General features: G+C 39.8%; 1 protein-coding gene across 3 annotated transcripts in view; it reads left to right on the top strand.

Annotated features, from left to right (window-relative positions):
* EDRF1 (erythroid differentiation regulatory factor 1) overlaps positions 1-20692 on the top strand; it is a 30533-nt gene extending 9841 nt beyond the window's left edge. For all 3 annotated transcript variants that reach the window (XM_048505779.1, XM_048505780.1, XM_048505778.1), the window contains 17 exons: positions 4350-4461; positions 5041-5188; positions 5985-6093; positions 6875-6986; positions 7164-7424; positions 8813-8884; positions 9003-9153; positions 10124-10312; positions 11087-11287; positions 12322-12540; positions 13193-13416; positions 13700-13858; positions 15820-15987; positions 17014-17167; positions 17390-17505; positions 17738-17904; positions 19996-20692. In XM_048505779.1, coding sequence (XP_048361736.1) covers positions 4350-4461; positions 5041-5188; positions 5985-6093; positions 6875-6986; positions 7164-7424; positions 8813-8884; positions 9003-9153; positions 10124-10312; positions 11087-11287; positions 12322-12540; positions 13193-13416; positions 13700-13858; positions 15820-15987; positions 17014-17167; positions 17390-17505; positions 17738-17904; positions 19996-20149 — 2716 coding nt within the window. In that variant the 3' untranslated portion in view covers positions 20150-20692. The remainder of the gene's footprint in view (positions 1-4349; positions 4462-5040; positions 5189-5984; positions 6094-6874; positions 6987-7163; positions 7425-8812; positions 8885-9002; positions 9154-10123; positions 10313-11086; positions 11288-12321; positions 12541-13192; positions 13417-13699; positions 13859-15819; positions 15988-17013; positions 17168-17389; positions 17506-17737; positions 17905-19995) is intronic.
* The last annotated feature ends 3349 nt before the right edge of the window (positions 20693-24041 follow it).

Here is a 24041-nt window from a genome sequence, read left to right as displayed (position 1 = left end):
ACGTAGAGTGATATGCACACTATTCATTGTTGATCACTTCTGTGAAACTACTTTGCCCCCCTCTGCTCTTGAGTTGAAGGAGACATTAAAGATGCAGCATATTTTCAAAAGATTGATTAATATGTGTTTTCCAGTCTATATCATGGATTTGTTCATTGGGAATACCAGTGAAGAGATGAACATGAGTGGAATTCATTTTTTTTGGGCATATTTATCTCTATAATCTGAGACAGTGAATTCCTTCAGAGATCACCCAACAAGTTTAAGCAGCTCACAGTAACTGTGAAGGCCAAAAACGCTGATAAAAATAAAGGCCTTACTAGGGTGCTGTGTGGTTTCCAGGCTGTATGGCCGTGTTCTAGCAGCATTCTCTCCTTGACGTTTCGACAATACATAAAGGCCTTAATTTGTACTTGAATTGCCTACTTGATGAAAAGAAATAACATTGGTGTTTTGAAAATACAAGGTTAAATTAGGCAGTGTCATCTGCTAGAAATTTAGGTTATCCATAAATAACAAGATATCTTGTTAATGGTGACAGAATGTGAGCTTCAATTTATTGTTGATGTTGTATAGTCTTGTCTGTGCAAGAATTCTGTTCCTACCGCAGTTCTTGTAGAACCTGCATATCCTTATTTGGGAGAGGGGTGAGTAGTTTGGGTGAGACTCATAGATTCTAAAGCCCAAAATGTTTTTAGTGCAGCATAACAACTGCTGCTTGTATTTTCCTTCTTGTGTCTGAGGAAGGGAGCTCTGACTCTTGAAAACTCATCCCCTGAAAATCTTATTGCACTGAGCTGCTACTGGACTAGAGACTAGTCAGTGGTGGCGAACCTTTGGCACTCCAGATGTTATGGACTACAATTCCCATCAGCCCCTGCCAGCATGACCAATTGGCCATGCTGGCAGGGGCTGATTGGGAATTGTAGTCCATAATATCTGGAGTGCCAACGGTTTGCCACCATGGGACTAGCTCTTCTGGTTGTGTTTTGAATTTGTTTTATTTGTTTTATTCAATTTGTATCCTGCCCCCTCCTAACCAAAGTTAGGCTTGGGGTGGCATACAACAACAAAAAATCATACAAGTCATACAAGATAAAATTTTTAAAACAGTAGCATTATACATGAAATTATCTAAAGACAGCGTAAACAGACTAATCATACCAGCTGGAGGGAATGCTGATAAACGAGATTTCTGTACAAGATGTGCATGCAGGCTGTCCATAGAAGATGGTAGATAGTGGTGGAAAGCCAATAGAATGCAACCAAAGGCCCAGTGGGACATCTTCGTATTACAGGGCCTGCATAACTGAATAAAGTCTCGCAGGGCCCTGGTGTCTGCTGACACCAAACTGGAGCCAGAGCCTGGCTTTGGTTAAGGCCAACCTAATATCCGTAAAAGCCAGGGATCGCCAGTAAATTTCCTTCAGAGGAGCATAAAGCCCTCTGCGGACAATATGGGGAAATGTGGTCCCTGAGATAAGAAGGGCCCAGACTGCTCAGGACTTTAAAAGTCAAAACTAACACCTTTAATCTGATCCGGAATTCAATCGACAACCAATGCAGTTGGCGCAGGATGGGAGTGATGTGCTCCCTCACTGTAGCACCAGTGAGGATCCTAGCTGCTGTATGTTGGACCAGCTTTTGTTTCCAGATCAGTCCCGAGGGCAGGTCCATGTAAAGCACGTTACAGTAGTCTAGCTTGGTGACTGTTGCATGGATCACTGTGGCAGACTCGGTACAGGATAGGTAAGAGCCAACTGCCTGGCTGCCAAAGATGATAAAAGTCCACTTTCACTGTGTGCGCAACTTGGGCCTGTGTAAATAAAGAGGACTCCATAGTTACACCCAGACTATTAACAGAAGAGGCAGGTTATAAAGTCACTCCGTTAAATAGCGACAGATGGAAACCCTACACTGCCCCTCCCAACCCAGCTTGCCTCACACAGGACCTTCGTCTTCAATGGATTTAATCTCAGCCTACTCTTTTCCAACTTGGCTCTAGACACTGAGCCAATACATCTGGGGCGGCAACCGGCTGTCCTTCTATCAACAGAACAAGCTAGGTGTCGTCTGCATATTGGTGACAACCCAGCCCAAAGCTCTGGACCAGTTGTGCCAGGGCCGCATGTAGATGTTAAAATATGGGGAAAGGAGGGCCCCCTGCAGCACTCCACAAATAAGTGGGTGTCGTCGAAACATCTCCTTCCTGAATGCCACCTGCTGTCCCTGGTTCTGGAGAAATGAGGTCAGCCCTTAAGAGCTGTACTCGAATCCCTGCCTCAGCATTAAAAAATTCCAGTAGCTAGAATGCTAGTTGTACCTCCTAGAGGTTGTTTCTTTTAGCTTGGTCCCTGCTATGGCCATTAAAACATTCATAAAATAAGTGTTCGTGGCAAAGTTGTCAGTAATTTTTCAGAAGGCATTGAAAACACCCAGAAGTTTTTATTTGGGCTTTCATTGTATTGAGCTAGATTAGTGAGATTTTTGTATGGTGGTGTTATTATTAATAGTCTTGTTTTCTGCCTTTCAAAAGATTAGCTGTTATATTGGCTAACAGCAACAGTCTAATTTTTTTCATTGGATATATACAGAAAAGGGTGTTAGTGCACGATCTAATTTGCCAGGGGGATTCTTGTGGGAATAGGTGGTCCTTTAAGTAACCTGCCTTTGAACTGTTTTAGTGCTCACCCGAGTTTGAATTGTGTGTGGAAGCAAATAGGCAACCAGGGTAATGCTTCTAATACTAGTGAGAAAGCTTCCTGATAGATCATATCTGTCAAAAGAATAGCTGCTGTGTTCTACTTCAACTCAAACGTCCAAAGAGCCTGTTGGTAGAAAGTTATAGTAGCCCACTTTAGACATTGTCAAATTATAAATAACTGCCGTTGAATCCTGTTGACCACAGAACAGCTACACATGGTGCACTGTCGAAGCTGAGTGCTGTCACTGGGCACCGCACAAGTTATCTCAATCTCCATTTGCAGTCGTGGATCTGATGATACTCTCCGCTTGCGAACTTGTTGGTTCAGGACTACTGCAGTTCCTCCCTCCTGAACAGACTGACTTCTGAACACTTGATAATATATATTGCTTTATCTGTATTTAAAAGAACCTTGTAAATAGTTTTTTTGGGGGGTGGGGGAAATAGGGTATTTTCCCCAGCTTCTGTTGTGGGTGTTTTCCTCTGTGTGCTCAATGACCTGAACAGTATTTTGTTTTTCCAAGTGGAGGAAGCCAGCACTGTATAGTCTGTGACCCTCTCTCTTCTGGACCTTAACACCTTTTCGGGAGACAGTTTTTTTCTGCAAATATGCCAGTTGTTGAAATGTAGTCTTAGATTTTCTTTCCATGCCAAGTTATTTTTGTTCATACTTTTAGTCCTTTCCATAATTTCCAAGAATCTGTTTTGTGGAAAGGAACTCAGATTCAAAAGCCATGGGCTTTGTGGCTGTTGTGTATCTTCCTACCCTCCTTATGTCTATCCTTGGAATCCACCCTAATCTATATATATAAAAATCTACCAGTGCGTTTTTCTGCTGACAGGTAATCTCCCAAACTACTGGAACGATTGCTTTGAAATTTTCACACAACGTCGCATTCACGTGCTGCCAGGTTTTTATACTGTTTCCACACCTCCTGTTGTGTATATGTCACAACTGTGCCAGTTATTGTGTACATGCCACACTTGTGACAGTTGGAGCAACAGTTCTGTTCTGTAACAGCGCCATCTGCTGGCCATCAAAGCAACACCCTCTGATACAAGGGAACCAACCATGCCTTCCTTGAAAACCACTGCCTTATGGAGTGAAAGGGATGGGATGGGCTATCTGCACATGGCCCACCCACCCTAGCGGAGGAAGGGGAAGGTGAGGGAGGGTCCAGGGGTTTGCTGGACCAAACGCTCTGAAATTTGAACACAACGTAGCTCATGCCTCCCAGCGTTTTTTACGCTAGATAATTCGCCTGCAAGGGAAGGGAGTGAAAGGGACAGGACCAGCCCACCTGGACATGGCCCACCCACCCTAGCAGAGGAAGGGGAAGGTGAGGGAGGGACCTGCAAGGTTGCCATGCAAGGGAACGGGAGAGGGGAGGGGAGCTAGGGGCCCCTTGCCTCTCCCCTCCCTTGCAAACATTGCGCAATGACACATGTTCGAACCATTCGCTTCCCCTTTTCTTCCTTTTCCACTTCACCAGACTCAGCCACAGCAACGCGTGGCCGGGCATGCTAGTGGCTTATATAATTTGTCTGTTCTGTAAATGTGGGGCTCAATTGGGAGAAGGGGGGGGGGTTTCTTTGTGACTTAACTATTCCTATAATCAAAATAATACTGAAAATATTGTTGTAGGGATAACAATAAGCCCATTAATGTGCTGACAGGCATTGACTATTGGCTGGACAACTTGATCTGCAACGTGCCAGAACTTGTAATGTGTTTCCATGTCAATGGAATCGTCCAGGTAAGCTTTTGACTCATAATTCTGATCCCTTTTTTATTTTGGTTAGTGTAATGCAGTGATGTTCAGAATGGTTAAGTCAGGGCCTTCAAGAATTCCTTGGCATTTGGCCAGCTGGGGTAATATTGACTTTTTGCCATATAATGAACATCTGGCCTCCCGTGAGTACAAGTAAGGGGGAGGGGGGGGGGGCTGAAGCGATCTGTAAGTTATAATGGTTCTTATTAATTGGATATTGGTGGTTGTAATTTGTTTTAATTGTTTTTATGGCTAATGTTGGACACCGCCCTGAGCCCTTCGGGGGAGGGTGGTATATAAATTTGATGAAATAAATACATTAATAGAATCTTAGTGATATTTCTCTTGAGACGTTGTGTTACTGAATAGAAACTGAATATTGCTATATGTGTTCATTCAATTAAAAGCATCCATACTCTGCAATGCTACAAATACTTAGTGTCATATTAGTAATAAAAATCTTAACTGCATCAGGTTGCAAAATACTTCAATATGTGAAAAGCTCCTGTCTAACTGTACATTTTTCGTGTTATCAAAGCTGGATTGTTGTTGTTGTTGTTGCAGAAATATGAAATGATTAAGACAGAAGATATACCCAATTTGGAAAACTCTAATTTCTCTACAAAAGTAATAAAAGATATTGCTCAAAATATTTTATCTTTTTTGAAGTCTAACTGCACCAAAGAAGGGCATACGTATTGGCTATTCAAGGGTAAGTGTTTCCTTGCAAAGGAGTCACCACTGGGTGTATGGGCTGGGCTGGAGGATGGCAGGCAGAGCACTGTTGCTGCATCTCCTCCCTCCAATGGCTTCTGACAGTTGGGGTACCTGGCAATGTTCAGCATGTGGTGGCAGCCTGCTGTGTTGGCTGCTGCCTTGGACCCATGTTCCACTAGTGCAGGGGTAGGGAACCTGCGGCTCTCCAGATGTTCAGGAACTGCAATTCCCATCAGCCTCTGTCAGCATGGCCAATTGGCCATGCTGGTAGAGAGCTGATAGAGTACAATTCCTGAGCATCTGGAAATCACTGATTCCCCCTAATCTGCTCTAGTTCTCCAGATGTTCATGGACTACAATTCCCATCAACCCCTGCTACCATGGCCAATTGGCCATGGTGGCAGGGGCTGATGGTAATTGTAGTTCATGGACATCTAGAGAGCCGCAGGTTGCAGACCCCTGCACTAGTCAAAGGACAGCAAATCAGGTGATTCAGCTTGTACAGGACAAGCATGAATGTGGGAGGAAATGAATGGACCAGGTTGGGGAAAGGACATGATTTTCTTCTGCTCATTGCTTCTTCACACCTTGTCCAGCTTTTTTGCCCACAAGCTAAGGGTGTTATAGTTGGAGGAGGGACTTCTAAAACCTCAAATACAGGGCCTACCTGGGAGCTTTGCTTTCTTTCCGTCTGATCTTGCTGCTGTATCCAAAAATGCTAGTGCTCTTATGTAGGATATTTAGGACCTATAGTTTTATTAGACTGATAGAATAACTTCTTTTTTCCCCAGCCAGTGGAAGTGATATTGTAAAGCTGTATGATCTCACAACTCTCTGTGAAGAAACAGAAGATAAATACCAGAACCCTTTTACAATGCCTGTAGCCATTCTTCTATATAAGTAAGTGTGACCTACTGAGTTCAGTATTTAAGAGAAGGAGACTGTCCAGTAATAGTTAACATGAGAATACCAGTTCAGATTTATGCGCTGCAATTAAGCCACAATGGACCCTGGGTTTGGGTGCAAGGCTTATAGCTCTGGTACAAGGGGATTTCTCCTCTTTCTGTGTTCTGGGATGGTAGTTGTAGCAGCTGTCAGTTTCATTGTAGTTATACTGACGTGAAGCCTAATAGCTGCTGAGTAACCTTTTTTCCCAATGCAGCAGTACACAGTATTGTGCAGAATGGGGCTTGGTAGTGATTCCTGGCACTTCGTTCTGAAGTCGATCATGGCAGCTTTGTCTCTTTTGTATTAAGGTTAGAGGTGGAATGGGGTTAGAGTTAGGACATGTAGTCTTTGTTTGAAGAGTATAGCTGAGCTCAAAGGGATGACAAAATATGCGAACTATTTTTTCCATTCATTTTCTGTTAAATAAGTTTTCCTACAGCAAGAGGTCAGTTGCTGTTTTAGTTCTCCACTCAGATGTCTTAAAGCTGATGCTCTTACCCTAAAATAAATGTGTGTGCGTGCGTGCAATACCCAATGATATTGGTTAGCTCTAGAGCCCCCTTCAGCCAGGGGTCCTTTGACTGGGAGAGTCTCAGCAGGTTGGTTGTCTTGCCTTTTTCATAGGGATTGGTTCGATTCCAGCATCAATTTTCCGTCTATGGAAAAATGCTGTTTCGTATAACCAGCACAACATTGATTGAAAGATTGTTCTGTTTACCTGATTCTATCTTAGAGTTGCTTGCAATATGATGCTGAAAAAAAATCAAAACAGGAAACATTATGGTACTATCAGAACATTACTCCTTAACTGTGTGAAGTTATTGGACAAGGGTAGACATCCGCAGGTAAGAATTCTACCCTAATACAGTTATTACAATATTATAATGACACTTGTCAGATAATGTGGGAGTGGCAGATCAAGCTTGTTACAGCTTTAAACGCTGGGTTTTCAGCTTCATTGAAAAGGTATCTCCATTGTCAGGAGCTCTGTTGAATTTACTTTTTCTTTCTTTTCTGTTAAGATTATTGCTTCAGCAAATTACATGCTCTCGGAACTGTTCCAGCTGGACGAGCCTAAAAAAGACGAGGCTGGTGAGTTTCCCTTAAATGGCAATTCTGATGAAAGCTACAGTGAAGAAGAAGAAGAAATGCCCGACAGTGATGAAAACGGATCCTATAGCACCAGCTCGGATCCTCCTGATGACAGCAAAGCAGTTGCCGTAATCAAATCTGTTGGAGAGTTGTCTGTACCTGAAAAATACAAATCTACTCATCAAATACGTGTAAGATGACATATGTGTCTGTGTGGTATTGGCTCAGCAGAGTGTGATCAGCTTTTTATAGCAATGTGGTAGTTCGTCTAAATGCCAACAGTTTTAAGTGACAGATTCCCCAACGCAAAAGAAATTTAGCATGAAAATGTCTTCATTTTTTCTTTTTTCTGCAGCAGGAGTTGGAACTCATAATGAGCATGCAAGCATTCTTTCTCAGCATAACCTTCCTCACAAGGCTCATATGAGGATAAAACTGAGGACGGGAGAACCTGGGAGAACTCACAATTGTTTGTGTCAATTTGGTTGATCTTGAAAAAAACATTACTTGAAAGTTGTGTTTAGATTATTCTTGGGTTGACACAGCCACTTTGATGGAACAAGTGGCAATTCAAGAAAGGGACTTCTTAACAACAAAGATAAAATAATTATTTTTTAAAAAGAAAAAAAGAGACTTCTTGGTTTTGGCCCCACGACTTTGGAACTTCCTCCTAAGGGAGATCCATTTGTCTCTGTCGTTTTCCACCAGCGGGTGAAGACTTTTTTCTATTGTATTATTTGTGAGGTTTCATTAACTCCTAGTAGCTTTCCCCTGTTTGTGTGAATGTGTTTGTGCTTTTGTGCTTATATTAGGTTTTATTTAATGGTGTTAAATGTTATGCATAGTTTGTATTTTAAATACTTTTTAATGTTTAGGAAGCATTAAATGTTTATGCCCTTGGGAATCCTGAATTGGGGTAGAATTTTTTAAAATAAACTCACTGAAGCTCTCTGGCCACAGAGTTTTATGGAAGACTAGGAGTCCCATGGGCACATTTGGAATTGTGACGCGGCATGGTGGTCGCAGCAATAAATTGGCTGCCCCGAGATATCTGCCACAGGAGGCAAAGCCAGCCCCAAAATGTTTGCTACAACTTAACTTCAGTAATACAGTGCAGATCCTTCTGCTGTGGTGGCAGCTGCTTGCAAAACTATGTTTGGAAAGATCTGTACAGCCAATCAAAAGCCTTGCTGGGCAAAAGCACGTCCTAGCCGTGTCTACTTCCTAAATACACTTGTAGGGCAGCCAGAGATGGTGACAGCGGGCACCATGGTTTCCACAGGCATTGTGTTTAGGAAGACTATGCTATGGAAGACTGTTCTTTAGGTTTGAAATTCTGGAAGAGATCAGGTTTCAAGCCATATAAAATGCAGCAGGTTGCAAAAAATACTTGTGGCTGCAGAATTGTGCATTTTCAAATGTTTTTAGTCATACACTGATAATATTGAAATTATAAGCCTTTATCACTCTTAAGCACATTTTAGAGAATGCATACAAATAAGTATTCGAAATGATTGAAAAAAGTTTGTTGAATGCCATTGATTCAATTAGATTTCATTTAATCTTTTTTTTAATTAAGCCTAGCTGTGCATTTCCTGTTTGTCATGACACTGAAGAACGATGCAGACTAGTACTCAGCTATGCTCTTGAGGTAAATTTATTAAATGAATCTTGTTGTACACTGATATAGCTTTGTAGTAAATCAGCACACTATATTTATACATGCTTCAAAATATAAATTGTAATTGATTGGGAAGCTTTTTCTGCAGGGCTTAAAATCAGTTGACAGAAGCATCAAGAAGGAAAGTGATCTTCCTGCAGCTGACCCCAGCACCCCTATTCCATTAAAGTATGAGGATGAATCAACAAGTGTTGGTCCTGAATGCCTTGAGAAACAAATGGCTCTGTTTTTAGACAAAAGTAAGTTACATTGTTGCACAAAGGAACCTTTCAGTTAAGGCTATTGATAAATTGTTTTGATCCTCTGAATAATTGATTGGTAAATTATTGCTTTCACTTGAAAGCAATATCACCATCATTTATTGGTGGAGTCAATGACTAGACAACTGAAAGCAATATTTTATTTTAAACTTGCAGTAATTTGAAGTTGAGACATGTTGGGACATAAAACCAATCTTTGACACATAGACTCAGATCCATGGTGTTTTTCCATGGGCAAAAGGATTTCTTTTTATGGTATACAGTTTTCTGAACTCCCCCTACCATAGTAGTTTAGAATGCCCCAGCAGTCTTGTTCTTTTTTGCCGGGGGGCAGAGTGGGTTCTGCTCTCCCCTCACAAGCAGGACTTGAGAAAAGATTTTGGTATACTATGAGAGGGGAGAGACAAGAAAGCTGGTGTTCCATAAGAGAAAATCCTTGCAGCCATGGAAAGCCTCTGGTGGATCCAAGCCCTACTATTCTTCCAATATATCCATTGGAAAATTGGCATGTTCCTCTATTACAGTGGCTCCCAACCTGGGGTACATGTACCCCCAAGTTTACACAGCAGAGCATTTGGGGTATGTGAAAATTACATAATGGATTTGCTAATATTGGGGGTACAATTTTAGGGAAATGGGTTGCCAAGGGTTACATGAGTGAAAAAAGGTTGGGAACCACTGCTGTATTAAGTACACTTCTCAAAACTGGCCCTGGAATCTCCCATGTTTGGCTATTCTGGACTGGCGTTGTGTGTGAATGTATTCACTAAAATATTTGTTTGAACTTGGTTGGAACTGTTTAATGCAGTGGTAAGACCTATATAATTGCTTGTTCTCCTTCATGTAAAACTGTTCATAAATTCAGATTATTTCAGGAAAATGGAAACAATTTGGGCTAAATTTAACTATGAAGGTAATAAAAACTGACTGTTTCATGTTTTAATTGCAGTGGGGTTATTTCGGGAAGTTAAACATTCTAGTCAGTCAGGAATGATTCCAGGTTCCTGGCAGCACAAAATGAAACTTCAACTGATTTTGAAATCGTCGAAAGCTTACTATGTTCTCTCTGATGCTGCTTTGAGTCTACAAAAATATGGGAGAGCATTACGATACATTAAACTAGCTTTGCAGTGTCATGGTAAGTTGTTGGAATATTTCCAATTTGGTTTTAGAATGTTTTTTTATCTGGTTCTAGTGTGGTTTTTTCCCCCTTTGAGCAGGATTTTGAATTTGATTACATCAGTTCTGTGCGCCCAAATTGTGTGACAAACAGCTCTGAATCTAGGAGTACCTAGAAGGTTGTTGAGGGTTGGCTCATTAATGACCACAGGCGTGAATCATGTTTCTCATTTTAAAGACCGTTTGATAGGCAGGGGTAGAATATAAAAAACAATATTATAGAATGCTTTAAAAAAACTGACCATCTTTTTGAAACTAAATATTCTGTGGTAACAGTAAAACTCTGAAATGTAATCAGTGTGACAGTATTCTCTGGGAAGCATAAACTGTGTTTGTGTATGATAATCTCTTGTAGATTCTTGCGTCCTTAAATACTGTAATAGAAGCAAATTACCAATGCAGTCCCTGTCCATTTTTGACATCTTGAGTGAACCATTGGGACTGTAAAATATGTTCCATATAATGCATAAGTACAAAGGAGTGTAGGCTTGAGAGTAGTTTTGGCCTAGAACCCAGATATTGTATATGACAGTTAGAATTGAAGGTCACAGCTATCCTTAGTGCTTGGCACCCAAGTCAGCAAGTTTGAAGTTGGGGCAAGGAGTCAGAAGTAACATGATGCTTTGATGTTTGGGAATGCATCTACATGGATACGTCTTTTCTTTGTACAGCTTCATGGCAAAATGGCATTCTGGCTCTGGTTCACTCGTTTCCTTTCTTTTCCCCCAACTAGATACATACTGCTGCCTCAGCACGAACATGCTTTCTGAAGTACTCCTGTTTCTTTGCCAGTGTTTGAGTCTCTGTGGTGATATTCAACTAATGCTGGCTCAGAATGCAAACAACAGAGCTGCATATCTTGAAGAGTATAACTATCAGACAAAAGAAGATCAGGAAATACTGCATAGTCTACATAGGGAATCCAGTTGTCAAGGTGCGAAAATGGTCTGGATACAGAAGATAGTGCTGTTATCTGTAAAGCTGGTTTGAGCATACCCTTATTGATTTGTTGGGTGGGGAGGATAGCTTTGCAGGTTCCAGAAATGGCATAATTCAATCTGTCTGTAACAAATGGAAGGATAGATGTGCAAAAGGAGAATAGTCTGTGCAAAAAAAGTGTCATGCTGAACTTGTGAAGAGGGGCAAGTAAGAATTGAAGTATAGTAGTTTATCAAAACCTGTTTTCATTCTTAGCTGCATTGACAGAATGAAGAAATGGGCAGTGACTTGAATACTGGGCAAGTCCCTTCTTGCAAGATGAGTACTGGTGTTGGGAGTTGGTTGATAGGGAGACTTCTATCTCACAGTTAGTTGACACGTTCTAATAGGTAACTGATACCAGCTCAACAGTGTTCCAGCAGTAGTCCAAATCAAAATGATCCCATCTAGTTGGGGAGGGAATTGGATTTTCTGAGCAACAAATATAGTTTCAGTGCCTGGAAGAATCTGGAATTCCTGAAACCGAAGTTTTTCCCTTGTCCGAATACATTAAATAAAAAAGAGGAATAGCTGTGCATTTTTCGCACGGTCAAGTAATCCTTCGGAAAGGCCTCATGTGATATTTACTTTTTACAGTTTTATTTTTATTCATTTAGCAGGCTTGATGTGTTGGATCCTAAGAGCTCTGCTTGTAGAGTAAACCTTTCTAGCCTTCCTCATTAACACTGTTGTGCTCCCTGAAATGTGGAATTTTAAGAACTGTAGGGGTGCAACATGAATGTCTGCATTGGAAGGTGGGACTTAGCGATTTCTCCCATCACACACAAGGAATTGCTCTTCCACTTGCAGAGGCCAGCTTAGGATTCAGCACCGTGCATTTTTGCTTGTAGCTGGAATTGCTTTTGTAGCTCATTAAAGTTGAATATCCTTCTATTGGCCCCAGTAGTCCTTGTCAAACTGCTTGACACACTTTCCTGCATTCTAGCCATAGCTCATAAATAATGTGGTATCTTAACTTTATTTTTTTAGTATTTTCCTGGGCGACTGATTTGTCAACAGATTTGGAATGCCAACTTTCAATTAGCTGCAAATGTTATGAAGCAGCTAACGAAACCTTGCTTTTTAGTAACTTAAAACAACACAATCCAGAGCAATATATACAAGTAATGAAGAGAACTGGTAACGTTCGAAATGAAATTGGAGTATTTTACATGAACCAAGCTGCTGTTTTACAGACTGAGAGAGTAGGTAAGTATTTATCTTTTGAAATCATCACTTAATTTATTACCAGAAAAGATAATGCAAACATTACAACGTATGTGTAGTGTATGCCTTATTAAGTAAACATAATGCAGATGCTATTTGCGTTTTAAAGAAAATAAGTTCCATCACTCAGTGTTGAGTTAAGATATGATGAAGAGGTTGAGGACAAACTGGTGTGTGTGTGTGTGTGTGTGTATTTCTTTGTCCTTCCATGGTACTTTTCTTGAATGCCAGGATGATTTCAATTCCTTGTAAAAATGGAACCCTGATTAGTATCTACTACAATTAATAGCATTGATTATATAGCACAGCTGTGGCAAAGGAATTTACACTGGAGAGTGGAGAGGCTGGGGGAAGGAAGCTGCCACCTTCCATAGTCCTAATCAAGCAACAGACTTTCCAACTCTCCACTGGCCTTTGCAGTTGAGTGCAAACATTAGAATACAAGGCAAGGATCAGCTGTATCTTCTAACACAACAATTTAGAAAAACTGAGATCTGAATGTTGTTCATATCTTCCGCATTTCTATTGAAAAGTATGGCTGGTCGTGTTTGCAGCATGTTCGACAGATTCTTTAGAAGGGTAGAACAAACACTGTGCTTCAGCCTTGAATGAAACTGGCTCTGTTTTGTTCCAGAGAGCAGAACCGTATCTTCAGCTGAACAGCAGCTGTGGAAGAAGAGCTTCTCTTGTTTCGAAAAGGGAATTCAAAACTTTGAATCCATTGATGACGCTACTAATGCTGCTCTCCTCTTATGTAACATGGGAAGGTTGATGCGGATTTGTGCTCATGCCCATTGTGCTTCTGGGGGAGATTTTAAAAGGGAGTTTTCTCCTGAGGAGGCCCTTTATTACAACAAGGTAAACTTCCGGATTACAATTCCTATATAGAATAGGCTTGTGCAGCAATTTCTACTGAAGCATAGGATAGAGGTATACAATTATTTAAGTTGTATGTTGAATGTTTAAAAATAGTATATATGATTGGGGGTTCTGTCGCAAATTCAAACTGATTTTTTCAGACTTGCAACATTTTTGCAAGTAATGGGTTAACAATAACAGTTACAAGTGATATTGAACCAGTTAGGTTTGTAATAATGTTCACTTTTAATAACTTCTTTACTGTGCACTGATTTTTTTTAAGGCTATTGACTATTATCTGAAGGCCTTAAGATCACTGGGAAAAAGAGAGGTCCATTCAGCTGTCTGGGATTCTGTCAACTGGGAACTGTCTACTACATATTTTACTATGGCAACTCTGTTGCAAGACTATGCTCCATTATCCAGAAAGGCTCAGGAACAGGTAGCCAATTTTTATTTCCTGAAATCAGCTAATGTACTAGCATTCGCATTTGATGGAAAGAGTCTTTCTTGTGTAACTGTTGAAATATATAACTTAACTGGAAAAAGTACAACTTACGATGGTACTGCTTCCAGAATGGTGTAACAAATGGGTTCTCAAACATCTCATGCCCCACAGCCATATTTTCTTGCCCTTGCAAAATATACCTCCATGCTAAGGATGGCAGTTTTTATCCTGGTCCGCCGGATTATCTCTTTCTAGAGCCGTGGTGGCGAACCTTTGGCAGCGCCTCAAGATGGCCACTTATGGACAGCGCATACAGATTCCCATCGAGTCCCGGGATCCCAACGCATTGGCGGTGAACAACTGGCAGGGCTGACTGGAGAATTGTAGTCCATAACTTTATTACTACGGCGGGCCTAACAGGTGCTCACCACCACTGTTCTAGAGGAAGAATGCTTCCCTTTAGTTGAAATATAGCCAAATAAAGAAGAAAGGCTTCTCTGTGATGTGTAGAACCTTTACAGCAAGAAGATTCTTCCCTTAGGGCATTGCATGGTACAGACCCAGGTTTTTAGAATACTTGCTGCATTTTTGTGAAGTACTTGCTAATATTTTATTCTGTGAATCATCAAAATAAATGCTGAAGTGCCAGAAATTTTCCAGTTTGGGATTCACTGATATATTATAATAATATTTTACAGTATATTTAAAATCAAGACTCCACCCCCCAAAAAAAGTTAAAATGCATATTATCTAGGCTCAACCTGTCACAAAGCTCTCATTGCTAAAATATGATTCTGACAGAAACTGAGAAAAAAAGGTGAATATAAGAATAGATTGGAAAGTGATTCAGTTGTGAAGATTTCAAAAATTAATAGCTGAAGCCAAATTTTTTCACTAATCATTGGAACTGGAGAAAATGCAAATGTAATGCAAACTTTCTCAAATGTATCTAATAACTTCTAAAATATTCTGGCAATGTAAGATGCATGTTGGTTTATTTATCTGGACTCTATGGCAGTGCTTAAAAATCTAAATATTTTTCCAAAAAAAGGGTAAGTTGTTCCTAACATTCCAAACCACCCTGGAGTAATCCTTCTGGGATATTCTAAAAATAAAATTAAAAAATATGGATCTTATAAAGACTATTTTAACAGCAACATAGTAGCACAATATTGGAAGCAAGAGAAGTTACCTAATATGGAGGTTTTGTAAAAAATACTATTTATTTATAGTGTTCTGGAACAAGATAAAAGTGTAAATGGGCAATAATTTTGGTGTTTAGAATAATCGATATGGACTTCATGCTTTTTTTTCTTATTTATTTAAATATAGTTTGTTCTGTTTGAATGCACACTAATGGAGAATAAAAATCAGAAGTGTTATTATCATATGTATGTAAATATAGTTTGTTGTATGAACAGTTAGGATTTTTCTTTTTCTTTTTTGTGTCTTTGCCCTTTTAATTAGTATTTAAGATTTATGCCTAATAAAGGTTTTCGGATTGTATTGGATTGTATTTAAGAGTTATAAACAAAGTTTTTTTAAAAGAAGTTTAAGGAATAACTTGCCGCCTTTGTCTTGTTTTTTCCCCCAGCACCTTGTCATTAGAAGTATATTGTCTTTCATGTTGGGATTTCTAGTTGTAATATCTATTTATCAAAATGTCACAAAAGGCCTGATTGAAACCTTAGTTTTATGCAAGCTCCTCATGCATAAATATTTTTCTGGTACTGTACAAAAAAATGGGAACTTAATGGGACTGAAGTGATGTAATCACTTGTTTTGCCATTATAAGCCAGGCCTACGTTGACTTTAATTGACCTCTTCCAGGTTAGATTAGCTTGACTGCAGAAGGAAGGATATTATTCCTGAAATCATATTATTCCTGAAATCATCTGGTTTTGGAATTATTAGTTATAATTTTGAACTGTTGTTCTGGATGTGTTGTGTTTTAGATAGAAAAGGAAGTTAGTGAGTCAATGATGAAATCTTTGAAATACTCTCGCGATAATGTTCGTCGGTATCTACTTACGACAACCATTCCTTATATGCACCAGTACGGGAGACATGCTACTATTCTACAGGCGCTGGCATCCATGTATCACAGCTGTTTGAGAAACCAGGTAAGTGCCTAGAGAGATACTTCATGTGCCTTTCTATTATGGTTCCTAAGCATAATTACCTGGACAACATTGTAAAGGTTGAAACAGCTGTGTCTCTAATACTATATTGGCAGGGACATCTATTCATTTTTACTGTATGAAATAATGTATAGAAATGAAAAAGTGTCTATAAAAATGAAGCACCAGAAAATTCACTGCCTCCCATCTTTGGAGGGTTCTGCTTTTTTAAAGTCTCCTTTTTCTACATAGCAATTTTGGATTTTTGGGAAGACAAAGCTTACAAATTACTTTTTGAAAATTTAAGCCAGGGTACCTGAAACTAGGATTGTGTAGGGAAAGGTAGCTGGCCTTTTTTCATTTAGTGCTAATGAAGGATAATCTGAATCCCTGAGCAACAAGTGAATGAAAACAATGGCTTGGACCCAAAATCCATAAAAGGAGTTTGCAGAAGTGATCATTGATAATATTTCCTTCCTGCTGGAGTTCTGCTTGGGTCCTCAGATTTGGGGAATGTGTGACACAGTTGGGGGGTGGGGTGGGGAATCTGTAGAGTCTCCTTTCTCCGCTTGCTGTCTTGGCACAAGTGCTTGGGAGGGTGTGATGGCCATCTGAAAGAACAGCATACTGGGAAGCAGGCTTTTAAAAAGATCCCTTCCTTTAGTGCCCTGTTGTTTGTATCCAAGCTTGTGTTCATTGCATGATTAAGATGATTGTCTGAAAATGTTGCAAGGGGAGAGCTTTTCCTTAAACTGTGAATTAGGATAAGAACAAACGGTAATTGCTTAGCACTCTGCCAGGATGATGGGACCACTCCAGTAAAAACCTGCACATATTTAATAGCAATCTGTTCTAAGAATTAACCTTGTAAACAGTCATAAAGAAAGTCCCATACCATATGCCTTTTTCTGAGCACCTATTTTCTGTACACATTTATGCCACTCTGTAGCAAGCGTAGGGCAAAGTGGGGTTATGCTTTCTATTCTTCCGAAAGAACCTCAAAACGAAAATGATTTTTTCCTCTTCAAGGTTGGTGATGAACATCAGCGAAAACAACACAGAATACTAGTTGATCTTCATTATGGTAAAGCTGTGAGGTTTTTCCAGCTCCTGAAGGATGCTCCATGTGAGCTGTTGCGTGTGCAGTTGGAAAGAATAGCATTTGCAGAATTTCAAATGGCAAGTAAGTAGGACAGTTGCCATGTGAAACATAACTGTTGTCCAGGTTCTTTGTGGGGAAAAAACAAACAGTGATCAGTCGTTGGGATACATCACAATTTGCTGTTGCTTTGGTGAAAGCTTGCATCTGTTTTGCATTAAAAGGAAGTTCTTGTAAGTATTTTTGGATAGGGAGATGGTAAGCATGAAGTGTTTAATGCTTGTTTCTTTCTGATCCTATTTTTAGGCCAGAACAGCAGTAGTGGAAAGTTGAAGACTTTACATGGGGCCTTGGATATCATGATACAGACCCACTCTGTTTTTCATTTCATGAGAAAGGAACTGGTTGGGGAATGTGAGCAGGTAACTAGAAAACATGAGCTTGTGATCTGTTGTTCTGTAGTGGTGCATGGTTGGTCACATCTGGCCACTCTGAGTTCAGTCAGAAATATTAGTTTGGTATTTGTATATTTGGTAACTCCATTGTAACAGCTTGTTTTGTTTCTAGAATGGAAATATAATTTCATAAACCTATGTGAACTGGGTATGTTCATTTTATCTATAGTAACCATTTTCACACATGTTCTGTTTTTAGGGACTTGAAGATGGCAAAAGCAATGCTGAGAAAATATCAACCGAAAATTCTTCTGTTAGCCTTAATAAGGAAGAGGTATCAAAGCTCCTTAGTATATTTGAGTCTCGATTATCTTTTCTCCTCCTCCAGTCCATTAAGCTACTTACATCAACAAAAAAGAAAATGGGGTAAGCGTTAGCTCACAATGCAATCTTTTTTTGTGTTTGCGTATTGGTAGGTTTCTCTAAAATTATTCCCTTTCATTTTGCTGCCCTGTTTTAGATATAGGTCTGGATTGCTCATTCGTATTTATTTAAAATTCTTAAGTATACCATACATCATTAAATTATTATGAATACTTTTTCCCCTTTTGTGCATTTCATCCTAAGAGTACGTATGCATTTCACAAAGAATATATAACCACCACCAAAATCCAATAGTCATTTATGATCTTGAAATTAATATCAAAGTCAAAACTAACCTGACAAAACTACAGGAGAGTTGTGCAATTAAACAGATAATCAAGTGCAGCTCTTACTCTCCAAACTCATATGTAGTTCTCCAACCCTCTGAAAAAGAAGGCTTTTCAGTTGCCTTGTTAACCATGATCACTGGCATGCTTGCTCAGATACTGCTGAGAAAATGAAGGAAAAAGTCTCCTTAGTATGTGTATGCATGCAAACCATATCACAGGTTCTACTGTGATAGAGAGGCACATTCAAATTAAGATTGAGGTTGCTACAAGAAAGGTATCAGGTGTATGTCAGTACGTGCAAGCAGGGGGCTGTTTACCTGTACTTAATGGCAACTGCTTGGAGGGAAGGTGGGAAATAAACACTGTTATTTGTGAGTGCTATTCTTTGTTAGAGCTGGAATACTAGACTTGGTGTAACACATCAAGCCCATCCTTCAGCATTTGGATTTTGTTAGGTGAACGCATCTAAATGGAAGAGCCAAAAGAACTGTTGGACTTTGGCTTCCGTGTTAGAAAAATTAAGGATAAAAGGAGAAACTTGAAGAGTCAGTCACATACTATGCAAGAATTCTCAGGCTTCTTTGGATGCCTTTGCTGCTGTGTGCTTGGAAGTCTAACTACTTACTAGCCCCCCTGTTGAACAGCTTAAGAGTTGGGGGAATAATACAGAATAACAAGCTGGAATAGTAGCAGAGAGGTTTCAGTGCTTCCAGTTTTGTCGTTAACTGTTACACTAAATGTTTAATTCTCCACAAGGTGGCAATATAAATACAGAATACCAAAATGCAGTTCCTTTCTCAGACTAATTTCTTGCTAATCCATTAGCTCCACTGTAGTAGTGTATAATACAGGCTTAGTGAAGTCAATAATCGCATGCCAGAAAATTTACTTACACTTCCTGTTCTTTTCTTTGAATCACTATCAACATGAGATGGATTGACACTATAAAGGAAGCCATAGCCCTCAGTCTGGAAGACCTGAGCAAGGATGTTCTTGATAGGACATTTTGGAAGACATTAATTCATAGGGTTGCCATAATTTGGAAGCAACTTGACAGCAGTTAGCACATACACAATTTTCTTTGAAGACTCTGCATGTACACTGTAGCCTAATTATATTCTAACTTTTTAAAACTATGCAAAATGAAAGCATAAAGCTGTTGTAAGCACATTGTTGTAGCTAATACTATAGTGAGGTCATATGATTTAGCAAAGCTCCGCCAGTTGCCTCAGACTAGGCTGCTGACAACTTACACCAAGCTCCGTGGTTCTTCCATCAGCTTAAAACTCAAACGACCTGGCTGATGTGGGTTTTCTGGGCTGTGAGGCCATGGTCTGGTAGTATTTGCTGCTAATGTTTAGCCTGCATCCATGGCTGGCATCTTCAGAGATATGTCCTGGCAAGATGTATTTTTCTTTGTGGCACAGTGTGACTGACTTCTGAAGATGTCAGCCGTAAACAGGCCAAATGAGCAAAACGTTAGGAGCAAAAGCTACCAGACCATGGCCACGCATCCTGGAAAACCCACGTGAGCCCATTGATTCTGGCTGTGAAAACCTTTGACAGTACCTCAAATGACATTTTTATACACTATGCTGTTATGTGCTTGCAGCATCATTTCAGTAGTTTCTCTTTATTTCCTTCGTTTTTTAAACCTTTTCAGGTAAGGACAAACCTAAAGGCAATTGAGAAGTAGAACTGTTGGACCTGAGTGACGGGGGGTGGGGGTGGGGTGTAACATTTCTTGACTAATTTGCAGAGATTCTGTACTTTTTTGGACAGTCTTTCTTTTCCCTCTTTCCAGAGGTAACATTGAAGAGGAAGACATTCTCAAGGCCAATAAGAACATTTACTCACTTCTCCTGCGATCAGTGGCTAACAAAAACCTGACTCTGCTAGAAAGAATAGAAGTTATTTTAAACTTACTGGAACAGTTAACCCAGGGCAGCGAAGGCTAAAATTGGAGTATTCACCGATTTAAAACTGAACATTGGCATTTCACAGAAGTTGCTCTGGAAGTGATCTATAATTCTGTTCTGTAATCTGTTTTTTATTTATACTGCATATTTAAATGGCACAACAGAAGTTTTTTATATTTAAAGTGATAAACACTTGATGAAGGTGCAAGAAATGTACAGTTTTACCTAAATTATAGTGGATTTAGTATTGCATAGAGTGGTTTTTGCTACATTAATTTGTTAAGACTCTTTTTGCTGTTTTTGTAAATATTTTGGTAAGCAAAATCTCCATGGTAGACATCTCTACCAGTAATATTAATGAAAACCATCAAGCAATTCTATTTATATATGCAAACTATTGTAGCACCTACCATATTCCTAAAAAATGTGCCTTCTCACTTCAGCGTAACAGTTAGTTCAGAAGCTACCCTAAAACAAAACAATGGCTTCCTTTCTATCGTACCACTGGTTTTTTTCAAGAACTGAAACTGTGAATAAACAAAGTTGTATTTTGAAGAAATTTATTAAATTATATATATTCACCTTTTGTTAGTCATGTGTCATGTTCCTCCTTCAAAATCCAAGTTCACAAATACATTTGAGGATATAAGTCAGAAACATACTTTCCACTAAACATAAATTGGTAATCATCATGCCTATTTCATTCTTTCCTGTGTGCAACTAATATACCATAGTGTATTTTGATGTGCATCTTTCACAGATTTTTAGCAACTCTGTGTGTGTACATGGTTCAGCAAGGTCCGATAATCAGTCTAAAACTTCAACATAATAGCCAATAGTTTTCAAATCATATTTTGATTCATGCCAATTCACTGAATAAAATACAGCATTGTAAGTATATCTGCAAGGCTGTGTGGGCCCCCTCCCTGCCCTCCCTTGTATGCCACCCCTCCCTCTCTCCCCTCCCTCTCTTCTCTTCCCTTGCATACCACCCCTCCCCTTCCCCCCTCCCCTTTCCCTCGTGTGTATGTTTGTGTATGTGTTTCACTTCCACTCAAGTTGCCTATGTACTGTTTTCACTGCTCATATCTGGCCATCTAAGCCAACATTCAAGAGTGACAGTTACACACAGGCAGTTGCATGTCCTTCACCATGGAGTGCCAGGAAAAAGGCGTTTTACCTGGGCCAGGTGTGAAATTTCAGGTATGTGACCATCTAAAAACACTCTCACCTGGCTGACTATAGTGGCTGGGAATTTTCAGAGGAATTGGCCCAGCAGTTACTGAGTTATACCATCACTAACAAATACACGGTTTGCTTTTTATATATATAGATTTTAGTCCCTACTTTCATTGCTGTCCTCTTGCTTGGCACATGGAAGATAAAACAGGAATATATTGATTGCACACAAGCATGAAACAGCACTAAACTACTGTGAGAAGGTTTGTGTCATTCCTGTTTTTCTAAAAAGAGAGAAATACCCTCAAAGTACTATTGATGTATTGTTGAAGGCTTTCACAGCCGGATTCTGGTGGGTTTTCTGGGCTGTGTGGCCATGGTCTGGTGGATTTTGTTCCTAATGATTCACCTGCATCTGTGGCTGGCATCTTCAGAGGTGTATCACAGAGAAAAGTCTGTTTCACACTGTGTCTAAGTGAGAAGGGAAAGTTTAGTGGACAATATACTATTTTTGTTTTTCCCCCTGCTTAGCTTAACCTATGAGAAAAGCAGAAGTAAGATAATGTAAATCTATACAGCATGTCTGCTAACAGCAGTATTAAGATTCTCTATGTTCTCGTTTTGATACTGTACATAGTTGAAGCCAGGGAAATAACTGAAACTTTGAAGTTCATCTTTTCAAAGCTGTATTTTAGTTGGCTCATCTCAAAGCGACATCTCTGTGCAGAGAACGTGGCCTATGGGAAAACTTGCAATAGCTGATTAAGGTGGATCACCACACTTTTCCCAATGTTCCCTTTCTAAGTGGTTGGGAACTGAAGGCTTCTTGTTAAGGAAAGAACTGGAAGGTCTGCATCTGTTCCTCCTGCATTACTCCCTGCTGTAAAATCAAGGCTGCAGCTTACTATTCTGGGACTTCCATCTGAACAGAATGTAAGCCTTTGTTGATCCAAGGATTTTAAAATATCAAACACATTTGTAACCACTGAGCTGAGGGATTGACTTCATTCTACAAGGTCCGACTCCAGCAGTGTGGATCTTACAGTTATGCTGACCAGTGACTGCAAAACAGCTGAATTGTTTTAGTGCCCATAAACTCTGTCCCTCACGTTTTATAAGCAGCAATTCTCTCCCTCTAGCCTCACATTTAATGCACTTTGGCATCAGAGAAAAATTACACAGCAGGAACTGTCAGGACCCAAGCCAGAGCACTAAATAACCGGTGTAATGTACCTTTTATTTTGCTCTGTACTGAGATAGTCAGACATCCTGCCTACTGTCTGAGTAAATTAGGAGGTGATGCTGATGCACTGGCTTCATGCTATTCCTTGGCCACATGCTATGTGGCAAGACAGAACTGGTGCAATTTTTGTCTTGTTCTCACTCTCCTATCTGTAGGACAAATTTTCTGAAATCTATTTTAATACGCAATATAATTTTGGCTCTGCATTATAGGCCACAGTACAACCAGACAAAAAAATGAGCTGTGCTAGTCAAGAAGATAGAATGACTAGTAGTGTCTGTTGCTGAAAAAGTTTTCAATCTAAATAAAAAGGATTTTCAAAACTGCTATAGCAACTGGTCAACTTCACCAATCACTGCACGTTCGTTACTCCTAAACTGAAAACAAGTAGGCAGGTTCAGGTTATATTTATTAAGCTGCCTTCTTCTCCACCCTCACCTTAAGTTTATTTAAGAGGTTGACACTATTAAAATCTGACAATGGGGATGCCTTCCTTTCCCGCCAAAAAACCCCCAAAACTGCTGGGAAAGAGGTAGGAAATTCCCCAGATTAACAGCTAAAATGTGTTTGTAGAGGCCAGGCTGGCATGTATTTGATGGTGTCTAGAGAACAGGCTCACTGGCAAATGTTAATGAGTAAGCTTGCCCTGGACAATTTAGGGTTAGGATTAGTGAAATTTTGCTTCATCCCACCCATATCTGTCAAAAAGCAGTATTTTATCCCTCAAACAGAAGAAGGAGAGGTGAGACTATGGGGAGGGGGTTTGGAGTTTTATTTTGGAATGGTACTTGCTGGTTTTAGCATCCTTTTTGTTTTTATTATATTAAATTATTGTTGCATTTAACTAAAAAAAGCAGTATTTTGCATAACTGAAATTCCTTGGCAGTCTTCAAGAGCGGCACCATCTGTAATATACAGTTTAATCTGGAAGGAAGCCAAGACGGGGTGACTGTGATCTGATCTTTTGGTTTCAGCACTACCTGAAACTGGCAAATCTGCAGAAGTTGAGAATCAGCACTCCTGGCCACAATAATGGTCTGAGATTCCAGAAGTGCTCCAAGCAGAGCACTTTCAGAAAAAGGTCAGACCTCCAACCAGAACAGGCATTATCCCAACCTACCAAATCACCAGCTTTTGTCTTGTCTGGATTTTAGTTTCAGTATAATCATCCACTCAGTTATTGAGTCTAGTTACTGATACAGTGGAAGTTGCTTTAGGCAGCTAAGTCCATCATCACTGTGCTGGTCTTGGGTCAGCCCAGACTGAATCTGCATATTCTTATTCAGTGGTCATAAAAGTCCAGCACAAACCAAGATTACCACCAAGAAGAGCCTGCTGGCTGTACAAGTCATGACATCAGTTATTTTTCTCTATGATTTGTTACCTAATCTGCTGATCTTTGCAAGGTACAGACAAAAGTATAAGTACATTTTATAGCTATTTTATGAGACGGTGTATTCATAATCTGAGTTTTCTGACCCAGGAATGCTTAAAAATACAAACTTAAAC

This window comes from Sphaerodactylus townsendi, linkage group LG08, assembly GCF_021028975.2.
Source record: "Sphaerodactylus townsendi isolate TG3544 linkage group LG08, MPM_Stown_v2.3, whole genome shotgun sequence".
Lineage (NCBI taxonomy): Eukaryota > Metazoa > Chordata > Lepidosauria > Squamata > Sphaerodactylidae > Sphaerodactylus > Sphaerodactylus townsendi.
Note: the sequence above shows the minus strand (reverse complement) of the source record. Positions and strands in the feature narration are given on the sequence as shown.